The 10917-nt window shown below is 53.5% G+C and overlaps 2 protein-coding genes across 5 annotated transcripts; one reads left to right on the plus strand and one right to left on the minus strand.

The window, feature by feature from the left end:
- Positions 1 to 543: 543 nt before the first annotated feature.
- On the minus strand, positions 544 to 4258 carry LOC120652984 (tyrosine-specific transport protein-like). 4 transcript variants are annotated; one of them, XM_039930965.1, is made up of 8 exons: positions 3448 to 3656; positions 3174 to 3223; positions 2492 to 2915; positions 1901 to 2038; positions 1647 to 1809; positions 1347 to 1494; positions 1095 to 1274; positions 544 to 999 (listed from the first exon to the last, which is right to left on the minus strand). In XM_039930965.1, exons 3-8 carry the CDS (start codon positions 2889 to 2891, stop codon positions 736 to 738), a joined length of 1293 nt encoding a protein of 430 aa, XP_039786899.1. In that variant the 5' UTR covers positions 2892 to 2915; positions 3174 to 3223; positions 3448 to 3656; the 3' UTR covers positions 544 to 735. The 4 variants fall into 4 exon arrangements, with proteins under 4 accessions (XP_039786899.1, XP_039786896.1, XP_039786898.1 ...); XM_039930962.1 differs by lacking the exons at positions 3174 to 3223; positions 3448 to 3656 and adding an exon at positions 3679 to 4258; XM_039930964.1 differs by lacking the exon at positions 3174 to 3223 and having other exon boundaries at positions 3448 to 4249.
- A 1456-nt stretch (positions 4259 to 5714) lies between these two features.
- Positions 5715 to 10481, plus strand: LOC120652985 (disease resistance protein RPS2-like). The gene is made up of 2 exons (XM_039930967.1): positions 5715 to 7243; positions 8381 to 10481. Exons 1-2 carry the CDS (start codon positions 6224 to 6226, stop codon positions 10103 to 10105), a joined length of 2745 nt encoding a protein of 914 aa, XP_039786901.1. The 5' UTR covers positions 5715 to 6223; the 3' UTR covers positions 10106 to 10481.
- Positions 10482 to 10917: the final 436 nt, after the last annotated feature.

Raw genomic sequence — 10917 nt, forward strand, 5'->3', positions numbered from 1 at the left:
GTTTAAAACTTTACAACTTTGTTTTTAGGCAAAAGTCCATTTGAGCAAGAATTTAAAAGTTATTTTTAAAGCATGTTTCATTGGATTTGAAAATTAGTCATCATTTCATGTGTTAACAAGCTAGCAAAAATTTAATCCAAAAATTTTTACAAGCACGATTAACACTAATGATGATGTCAAACACATGATTAATCCTAATTACAGGTAATTAACACCTGGGGTGTTACAGTATGCCAACCAATCTTTTGTCTGAAATCTCTCAATTATGTTCATCAGCAACTCAACATCGAGCAACAGATTCATTCTATCCAAGAGATGAACATAAGGCACAACTCCAGTCCATTACAGTGGATTTGATCCACTCTAAACAATCACATGAATCAGAAGCCCAATTAACTCTCATTAAGCTTTCTGTTGCCTTCTCAGCTGCCTTCGTCTGAGGCATCTGGCAAACTATTTTTATGTTGGGCACAGTTTTTACGCTAATAAGTAGCTTTGTGGAAACCCGTCACCCTACCAGAACTGGAACTGGACTCGAGTCTGAGATCACGGTTCGCAAGTGCAGCGCAATTGGCTCAAAGGTAAAGAACACAGGCCAAACTGGCAGTACTACACCCCAAACACATCATGTATTGCATACTTCTGCTATTTACATGGCCCGCCTAACAGTCTAGCATCAACCGGTAGTTAACGCGAGATCAACATTGGCGGCGCAAACTATGCTTCCTGATCTAATTACGAAGCTACAGACGCGTTGAAACTAAGGAAGTCCTGAAACATTTGCTCAAGCACCATGAGGACAGAGAACACCCCCATCCCTACCAGAACAGGCTTTGCACTTGCGCTGGTCATGTCCCATTCCATTTCCCCCCTCCTGTCTCTCTCTTTCGGAAGCTCTTCGTCTGCGAGTCCGGTGCTCGTGCCGGACAGTTTGGAGCCGATAGCCCAGGCCATCAGTGGAGGGAGAACACCATACAGGATGGTCATGCAGTATCCGCCCTGAACATTTGTGCAGGACAGCAGTGAAGAATGGGATGCTACGTCTGCACCAATTTAACTAAGATAAGATGCCACATGTTTTGATGTACACTTACTGCGATGTCGGTAGCTATGGAGAATGAATCCGGGACGGTAGCTGCGATGACCATGGTCGGGACAACCACAATCCCGGTAGCGATGTAGCTGAGCCTGTTCTTCTCCAGAATTGCTGCCACACCAGGATGCCCGGATCCATCTTCCTTAGGAAATACACCAATGCCTTTGTTGATCTTTTCCTGCACTCACCATTTTTTTTTGTCAGAAAACTTCACACATTGTTCCTAGAAATCGCTTGGTGGCCTACTTACCTTTACATTTACATGCTCTCGGGCTGATGATGAAGAGGCCACATTGGTCAGCTGCTCGATGAAGAACTGGGAAGCCCCAAGCAGCGTTCCGATGAGCGACGTCCCCACGGCGAGGAGCGAGAAAGTCTCCACCACCGTATAGCTCCAACTACAAAAACCAGAGAACTCTATTCACGTGACTGAAATTGAGTGCCTCGGCGTCGGCGGCACGATCCATCTAGTAAACCTCAAGCATTGAACGGCCACGCAGATTGCCGAAAAAGATGCGCGATGTTCTTGCTACCGCCGCGGTGTCCTTACTCTGTCTTTAACATGTCCAGAATGTCAAGGCCGCGGGTGAGGTCAGTGGCGAGGCCGAGCGCGATGTCGTCCCACACGAGCAGGGACACCAGCGGCACGAGGCTGCCGAGCAGTATGGACAGCCGGATCCTCGCGAGATCCCCTTCCAGGTACGCGCAGATCACTGCGAGAGATCAGCGAGCGCTCAGTACGTTCCCAAGGCTCTGAACGTTTCGGCGACGTGCTGGATCGATCGGCGTGGGGGTACGGGGTACCTGGTGCCATGTCGTGGAAGACCAGCGTGAAGATGATCACGGGCAGCGCCGCCGGGACCTGCTCCCAGTTGGCGTTCGCTGGCAGGCTCAGGCCACCGCCGACCGCCACTGCTGACACCTCAATCGCCAGCAGTAAACCTGTTGCGATGGACAGACATACAGATCATGGTTAGCTAGTCACAACAGAGTTCATCATTTCTTTTTTTTTCTTTAAGCTAGGGCTCATGAATTGATGATGATCAGTAGTACAGAGATGGCCAGTACGTCCCTTTGCCCCTTTGGATATGGGACGCCTCTGCTGGGAAAAACTTTTGGGCATAGCAGCACTAGCAGGTGGTACACTTGAATTGAAGACATTGCTGACATGTCTTGAAATATTAAGGCATCGGAATAAATAGCGGGGCCTCATAGGCTCAAAGCAAAGATCCTTTCCCGGGCGCGTGTTAATTCAGATCTAGGAAACGGCAGCATTGATGCGCGCATGATCACTTTGCAGTAGTAATTGGCAATGGCAGCTCATGGATGGCACGGCATGCAAGTCTGTCCGGACACGTACGCGATCGAGATCGCGAGCAGCGAGCGAGTACTTGCCTATCATGGCGAACGTGAGCAGCTGGTTCACCCGATCGGTGACGCCCGTGCCGCCGCCGGCGACGAGCAGCGCGAGCGCGGCGGTGAAGGCGGCCCCGGAGACGGGCTCGGGCACGCCTGCGACCAGGCGGGACAGCACCTCGCCGGACTTGGACGCGTAGGCGACCATGGACGTGTAGGACAGGAACAGGTAGGCGGCGGTGGCCAGGTGCCCGCCCCACGCGCCCAGCGTCTCCTGCGCCATGCTCTTCACGGAGATCACCTCCAGGTCCAGGTCCAGGTCCCCGCCGCCGCCGCCGCCGCCGTGGCTAACGTCCTTGTCCCGCCTCCGTCGCAGGTGGACGTTGATCTCCGCGATGAGGAGGGCCTCGGCCACCAGGAACGCCCAGCACGTGACCATGCACGCCGCGCTCGGGATGAAGCCCTGCATCCATCAATTTTGGCAGCGGTCAGTGCAGCTTCCCTGACGAAATGGGCGTTGGGACTGATGAATGCAGATGTTTCTTCCGTTCAGGAAATGTTTCCAGATCGATTGGAAGTTCAGAACCAATCCAGCGCTCGAATCGGGAGAATTGAACGCGTAGATTCTATCGTCGTGCCAACTACTAAAACCGAACAACATGCCAACGATTGGATGCTCATAACTTGGGCAGAGAAATTCAGTTGGTTTGGTCATATGCACCTATGCTCCGCCAAGGTACTGTGCATGGTTGAGTGATTATTCAGACGGTTCTGTTTCAAGAAGAAGAAGAAGAAGAAGAAGAAGAAGAAGAAGAAGAAGAAGAAGAAGAAGAAGAAGAAGAAGAAGAAGAAGAAGAAGAAGAAGTGATTATTCAGACGGGGCCACGCGCTGTTCTCTACTGGTACTATTCTACTGTATGAAAAATCATTCATTGTTAGGAAAGAGATAGAGTGATAGACGAGAGATGTTGCAGCTGGTCCATGGTGGCAATTACTGGTACTGACAGCGCCGGTGATAATTGGGGAAATCATTGTCCTGGCAGCAGCATCTTTCCCCGGCGGGTTCGTCCTTGCACCTGCCCGCAACTTGCGGGAGCGGATCGCGGAAATGAATTCCGGCGGGCCTCCGCGTTGACGGCGTGCCGCGCCCGCCCATGGTAAATGGTAAATGGATCAGGGTGACCAGTGATGTCGCGCTGGGGGGTGGCGAAACAGGAAAAACTCACCGCGGGCGCCGTGCGCTGCGGCACGGCGAGGATGCCGGACCCGATGCTGGTCCCGACGATCAACGCCACGGCGCCGGCCACGCTCCCTCTCCGCGCGCCGCGGGGCGGCGCCACCGCGCCAGGCCCCGCCCCCGCCGCGTGCCTCCCTTCAGCCACCGGGCGCGCGTCCGCGACCCCCGGGACGTCGCGCCCCCTCTCGCCCGCGGCAGCCGCGACGCACCATTTGCCGCCGCCGCCGGAGAGGCCTCTCGGTACGTGTCGCACGCGTGCCGCCGGGCAGCCGAACGTGACGCGGCGAGCATTGGGGCACAGCGCCGCGCGCGCGATGGCCCCCTGCATTGGTGGCGAGGAGCTTCCGTGGCGCGCGCCGTCGCGGCTTGGCGTGGGGGCGGCTCAGACTCTGCCGGGAGGCGATTCGCCTCGCCGCCTGGTACTCCGTGGGGAAGGAATCTCCGAACTCCGTGGCTGCAGAGAGCCGGTCCGGGAATCGTCGCGGCTTGTGGTGCGCGCCGCAGGAGCAGACGGGCACGGCAGTTTCGGAGATTCTGGACCAGGGCCGGGCGCGCCGAGCCCGGGATCTCTGCCTCTGTGTGTACCAACTGGAACGGAAATGATGTGGCCAGGTCCGGACGTGCTCTGTTCTTCCGTTTGTGGCGCTGAAGAAGTCGGCCGTCGGCGTCGGACCCCGTCCATATCGTTTGTTGCGTTTCACTGCGTACTATACTTGCGTAGCAGCCAAGAGCCAGCAGTCTTTGATTCCGGTCCTACATCAGTGGGCGTTGATCTAACTGGTCCCACCCCTTGGCCACTCTGATAACCTCTCAAGAGGCTACAGGTGAGGGTAACAATGGAGAGACACATAGAGTAGTTTCTAACAAAGTTTATAGCGATTTGGGTTAGCTCTTTAGATTTTCGGTGGTATCAATCAACTCTGGCAATAATGCAGTGATGGCATGCCTTTTCTGAAGTTGAGTTTTTGAGTTTGCAAGGCATGTAGTCCACAAACTTGGGAAATTGGTGTTTGTCGGCGCGTTAAACGGTTCATGCATTCGATTTTTTTTGGGTGTATCGCTCGTTCCATTTCTAAAGCTTGACGCATGTTCATAAAAAGAATCGGCTTCAAGCTTCTACCTCGATCGTTTTCCTTACCAGGCGGTGGTAGAGCAAAGCGTTGATAGGATTGATTTCGGGAGTGGAGGCAGCGAAGAGGAGAACCTCAAGAAACCACTTCAATGTGTTTTTAGTTCTTTTGGGGGAGGTTCCCTTGTAAGGCACTAAACGTAAAATTATTGTTGTAGAAATACAATCCAATCCAATTTCTCTATTACCTAGTATTTAGTTAATGGGTACTCCCATTGTTCACATATCTTGAAGCGTAATCTGGGCTCCCTTGTAAGATTACGCTTTGACAGGACAGGAGACACATAGCTCAGTGCCTGCCTTCGAATAATGACTCCTTGTCGTCCTATTGAACTGCAATAACTTAAAAGTGCAATTCAGTAGCTTTAAATTCACTTCGTACCTTGGTTTGTTGGCACGTCCACCAAAAAGTGGGAAAAATTCATTGCGATTTTCTTTCCGGATGAATATAATTACAGTATCTGTGACATGACATTTTCATGAAAATGACATATAAGGTTTTGTTTGGATGGTGAAAAAGATTGGATTTTAGTAATGTAGCACATTCGTTGTTATTTAACAATTAATATTTAATTATAAATTAATTATTATTATTAGACTCATCTCGTATGAATCAGCCATACTGTGTAATTAGTTATTTTTCAATTGCATTTAATGTTTCATGCATGCGTCAAAACATTCGATGTAATAAGTATTGTGCAAATTTTTTTTAGAACTAAACAGCGCCTAAATTCATATAGCTGATGTCAACATTCGCAGATACCGTTTTCATTTTTTTTTCACTTAGCGTATGTTAAGTCATCTCCTTTCAAAACTCTGCATCCCTGATCCCTGTTCAATCATCTCGCTTCTCAAGTTCTCATGGCGCGCGAGAAACCTCAAGGACGCGTGAGAACGAGCGTGGGTTTCTTGCACACAGTTTGGGACTTGGTCCCCTGGGCGACGTGCTGAAGTACCCATGCATTCGGAACAGCGTCCATGGCGAACAGCGCGTCCATGGCGATGGCGTGAATGAATGCGGATGGTGCAGCAGCCGAACGGCATGGCCACTCACGACGAGCCAGCTTCGATGGATCTCCAACCCCGAGCTCCTCATCCCCACCTGGCCCCTGCCTCCACTCCTGCGCCGCCCTCGTGACTAGACACGCCGGCAGGCGTTCAGCGTCGTCGTCCAACCGCTTCCGCTCACGCATTCACTGCACCATTTACTCCCTTCGCGCCACCCCCACCTACTCACTCGCTCCGTCCTCTTAAACCTAGCCGCGCCTCAGTCCATCCACTCGCACGCGCATGCCACCGCTGTCTTCCTAGTAGCATCGCCGTGCCGCTGTTGAACGCACGAGAGATCGAAGCGCGCCGCTGGCGGAGATCTTAGTTTGGTTACAGGTCGATCGGCGGGGATCCGATGGAGCTGCAGCTCGCCGCCGTGCTCGGCTCGCTCGCTCTCGGCGGCGCGGTGCTGGTGCTCTTCTTCGGCAAGTGGTGGCAGCCGCTGGCCGACACCGACCGGCGCGTCAAGGAGCTGGCCGACGCGGTGGAGGCCCTGCTGCGGCAGCGGGCGGAGGTGCTGGGCCACGACACGTCGCCGGCGTCGGACCCCGTGCGCGCGTGGCTGCGACGCGTGCAGGAGGCGCAGGACGAGCTGGCGTCCATCAAGGAGCGCCACGACGGCGGGCAGCTCTACGTGGTCCGCCTGCTGCAGTACCTCTTCCTCCCCACGGGCCCCGTCGCGGGGCTGGCCGAGCAGCAGCTCAAGGCGGTGCGCGCGCTGCGGGAGCAGGGCGCGGCGATCCTCGAGGCCGCGCTGGCCACGCCGCAGGAGCCGCCGCCGCTGCTCTGCGACCCGGAGGAGCTGCGGGACCTCCCCGCGGAGGCGGGGCCCGCGAGGGCCTACCTCAACGAGGCGCTCCGCTTCCTCGGCGACCGCGACGCCGCGCTCGGCTTCTGGGGCGCCGGCGGCGTGGGCAAGACCACGGCGCTGAAGCTGGTGCGCGAGGTGTGCGGCCGCGTCGCGCGCTTCGACCACGTCCTGCTCGTCGCGGCCTCCAGGGACTGCACGGTGGCCAAGCTCCAGAGGGAGGTGGTGTCCGTGCTCGGGCTGCGGGACGCGCCCACGGAGCAGGCGCAGGCCGCGGGGATCCTGAGCTTCCTGAGGGACAAGAGCTTCCTGCTCCTGCTGGACGGCGTGTGGGAGCGCCTGGACCTGGAGAGGGTCGGCATCCCGCAGCCGCTCGGCATGGCAAACGGCAAGGTCAGGAAGGTCATAGTGGCGTCGAGGAGCGAGGCGCTGTGCGCCGACATGGGCTGCCGCAGCAAGATCAAGATGGAGTGCTTCAACGAGGAGGATGCGTGGAGACTTTTTGAGGCCAACGTCGGCGGGGACGCCATCCATCGCCACACGGAAATACTCACACTTGCGAGACAGGTAATAAGCTGATCTATGCATCGTGTTTAGTTTGCGAAAAAATTAGATTTTGTTACCGTAGCACATTTGTTATTATTTGACAATTAATATCCATAATTAGTTGACTAATTAGACTTAAAATTCATCTCGTATAACAGTTATACTGTATAATTAATTATTTTTTTCAATTTTATTAAAACTCTATATATGTGTCTAAAGGGTACGGTAGAAATTTTTTTGGGAACTGAACATGGCCTGAAAACCATGGATCTGTTCAAATCATCTCTTTAGGGTACTTTAATATCACCCGCTCAGTCTAAAATAGTTGTTTCGTTTTGACTATTTTTTCAATTACTTGCAACCTACTGATTTCTCAGTTAGCGCTCTATGCCTTGGATCAACATCATGCTACTTGCGTGTTGAAGTGGATGGTTTTGATCCAAAGGACATCTAGCTACTTTGCTGACTGATCTAAAGTGGATGGCACCGGTCCAAAGACATATGATGTTCATTGATTCCTAATACCCCCTTTTGGTTTTGTAAATAGATTAGTGCTTAACATGTTTATAAAATATCGTGATTGGTGGCTAGTTGTGTTTATTTTTACAAAAAATGTCATAGGAAGCCAATTATTTGGCAACACTTGAGTTTACGGCCCTTTATTCAATGCAAGGTCCATTTATTCTACATCACATCCAGTCCTTTTAAATGTTATCATTATCATTTTTTTTCTTTGCATAACTATCTGAGCAACAATGTCTTTTAGAGTTGGTCAAAGTTGAATATTTCATCTTTGACTAGTAATATCTTTAAAAAAATTACTTCTAAATAGAAAAAGGTTGCATATTACGATAGTTGGTTTTATTGTGAATAAACTAGTATCACTTTTATGTTGTTAATCTTTATGGTTTTTTAACATCGATAGTCACAGTTTAAAAGGTTTGATTTGAAAAAAACTTAAAAAGAGCTATATTTTGGGATGGATGTAGTATTGAATTTTCAGTTAGAACTTAGAATTGTTTTTTTTGTTTGATAAAAATATTTAGGCTAACAATACTCCTAAATATTCACAGAAACCAAACAGTTCTTTGTCGAACACTGAATTTCCAGTTACAATACTTTGATTTCTTCACGCTAACTTGTTCTGCCATCGAGCAGGTGGCAGCAGAATGCAAGGGCTTGCCTCTGGCCCTCGTCACCGTCGGCCGCGCCATGTCAAATAAGCGCACAGCAGATGAGTGGGCTGATGCACTCGACGCCCTCAAGCCGTCCCAGCTCTCGACCACGCCCGGCTCAGACAAGAGCACGCACGCTCTGGTGAAGTTCTGCTACGACAACCTGGAGAGCGACACGGCGAGGGATTGCTTCCTGACCTGCGCGCTCTGGCCCGAGGATCACAACATCTCCAAGGACGAGCTGGTGCAGAGCTGGATCGGGCTCGGCCTGCTCCCCGATCTCGCCGGCGACATCGACGAGGCGCACCGGTTCGGGCACTCGGTGATCGCCATCCTGGTGGCCGCGCGCCTCCTGGAGGCGGGGGACAACCACCGGTACAACATGTTCCCGTCCGACACGCACGTCAGGCTCCACGACGTTGTGCGCGACGCGGCGCTCCGGTTCGCGCCCGGCAAGTGGCTGGTCCGCGCCGGCGCCGGGCTCAGGGAGCCCCCGCGCGAGGAGGCGCTGTGGCGCGGCGCGCGGCGCGTGTCCCTGATGCACAACAGCATCGAGGACGCGCCGGCCAAGGCGGGCAGCGCCCTCGCGGAGGCGCAGCCGACGTCGCTGATGCTCCAGTGCAACCGCGCCCTCCCGAAGAGGATGCTCCAGGCGATCCAGCATTTCACGAAGCTCACGTACCTGGACCTCGAGGACACCGGCATCCAAGACGCCTTCCCCATGGAGATCTGCTGCCTGGTCAACCTGGAGTACCTCAACCTATCCAAGAACAGGATCCTGTCGCTGCCGGTGGAGCTTGGCAACCTGAGCCAGCTCAAGTACTTCTACCTGCGCGACAACTACTACATCCAGATCACGATCCCGCCGGGGCTGGTCTCGCGGCTCGGGAAGCTGCAGGTCCTGGAGGTGTTCACCGCGAGCATCGTCTCCGTCGCGGACGACTACGTCTCGCCGGTCATCGACGACCTAGAGAGCAGCGGCGCGCGCGTGGCGTCGCTCGGCATCTGGCTGGACACCACCCGCGACGTGGAGCGGCTCGCGCGGCTGGCGCCTGGCGTGCGCGCCCGGTCTCTCCACCTGCGCAAGCTGGACGGCACGCGCGCACTGCCGCTGCTGTCCGCGGAGCACACGCCGGAGCTCGGCGGCGTGCAGGAGAGCCTGCGGGAGCTGGTGGTCTACTCGTCCGACGTCGAGGAGATCGTGGCCGACGCGCACGTGCCCGGGCTGGAGGTCATCAAGTTTGGGTTCCTCACGAAGCTGCGCGCCATGGCGTGGTCCCTCGCCGCCGCGTCCAACCTCCGCGAGGTGGCCATGGGCGCGTGCCACTCCCTGACGCACCTGACGTGGGTGCAGCACCTCCCCTGCCTGGAGTCTCTGAACCTCAGCGGGTGCAACGGGCTGATGAGGCTGCTGGGCGGCGCCGAGGACGGCGGCAGCGCGGCGGAGGAGGTGGTCCTGTTCCCGAGGCTGAGGCTGCTGGCGCTGCTGGGGCTGCCCAAGCTGGAGGCCGTCCGCGTGGAGGGGGAGTGCGCGTTCCCGGAGCTGCGGCGCGTGCAGACGAGGGGGTGCCCGCGGCTGAAGAGGATCCCGCTGCGGCCGGCGCGCGGGCAGCAGGGCACCGTGCGGATCGAGTGCGACAAGCACTGGTGGAACGCGCTGCAGTGGGCGGGCGAGGACGCCAAGGCCTGCTTCGTCCCCGTGCTCTGAGTCACCTTTGCAGTAGGCGGCGGGAGTTGCGATTTTGACGCCGAGGGATCGGGAGTGCTACGGCTCAGACAGCAATAAGATGGTTATTTCGGAATTTCTTCCATTTTATTTGGGACAATTCGATTTTTGGGCTAATTCACTGCGTGTTAGCACTTGGCAGTTGGTGTCTTTGTTTTAGCTTGATGTATAAGATGGTGTTTGTATTCAAATGTTAATGTCTAAAGTGGTAAACTTTAGTACTAGCCTATCCAAATAGAAGTGCTAACAGTGTGGGTTAAACTTTAGATAAGAGATTCAAAAACTTTAGTAAAGGGTATGAGTGCTAATGTTTAGCACTTGATTCAGCCCATCTAAATAGACCCTAACTCAACCATGATATACTGTGTTCTTGATCAAAATATTTTTTAACTACTATATGTTTGGTCTAAATTGATGGTAAGGCCTAAGTCCGGACTGACGGGATTTTCTCTCTATATATATTTGCGCGGGAAACAAAATTGTTTCCATTAAAATGCATAAAACGTGTGAATCTAAATGGGCCTAAAATTTGAACCTGAGCACCTGATTTTGCTTATCAGATGATTGCCTCAGAAGTGACAGCGTTCTTTACAAAACCCGACAACACTAGTATTAGTACAGCCCCACATAAGAGACGTCTTAGCCAAAATCCGTAACTGACAAATCAAATAGATACACACCCAAGCAGTGGACCCGAATCGATCTTCTGTCAATCACAATTTTTTTTAAAAACCCTGTCAATTACAAGTTTACAGCGATCGCGATGGTTATTTTTGATAGGTAATAAGATCGTG

This window comes from Panicum virgatum, chromosome 9K, assembly GCF_016808335.1.
Source record: "Panicum virgatum strain AP13 chromosome 9K, P.virgatum_v5, whole genome shotgun sequence".
Classification (NCBI taxonomy): Eukaryota; Viridiplantae; Streptophyta; class Magnoliopsida; order Poales; family Poaceae; genus Panicum; species Panicum virgatum.

Coding starts and splice junctions, on each gene's coding strand:
- LOC120652985 (XM_039930967.1), top strand. CDS start 6,224: ATGGAGCTGCAGCTCGCCGCCGTGCTCGGCTCGCTCGCTCTCGGCGGC. Junction 7,244..8,380: donor TACTCACACTTGCGAGACAG/GTAATAAGCTGA, acceptor GCCATCGAGCAG/GTGGCAGCAGAATGCAAGGG.
- LOC120652984 (XM_039930962.1), bottom strand. CDS start 4,017: ATGCAGGGGGCCATCGCGCGCGCGGCGCTGTGCCCCAATGCTCGCCGC. Junction 2,039..2,491: donor GCTCACGTTCGCCATGATAG/GCAAGTACTCGC, acceptor CCATCGCAACAG/GTTTACTGCTGGCGATTGAG. Junction 1,000..1,094: donor CCATAGCTACCGACATCGCA/GTAAGTGTACAT, acceptor ACAAATGTTCAG/GGCGGATACTGCATGACCAT.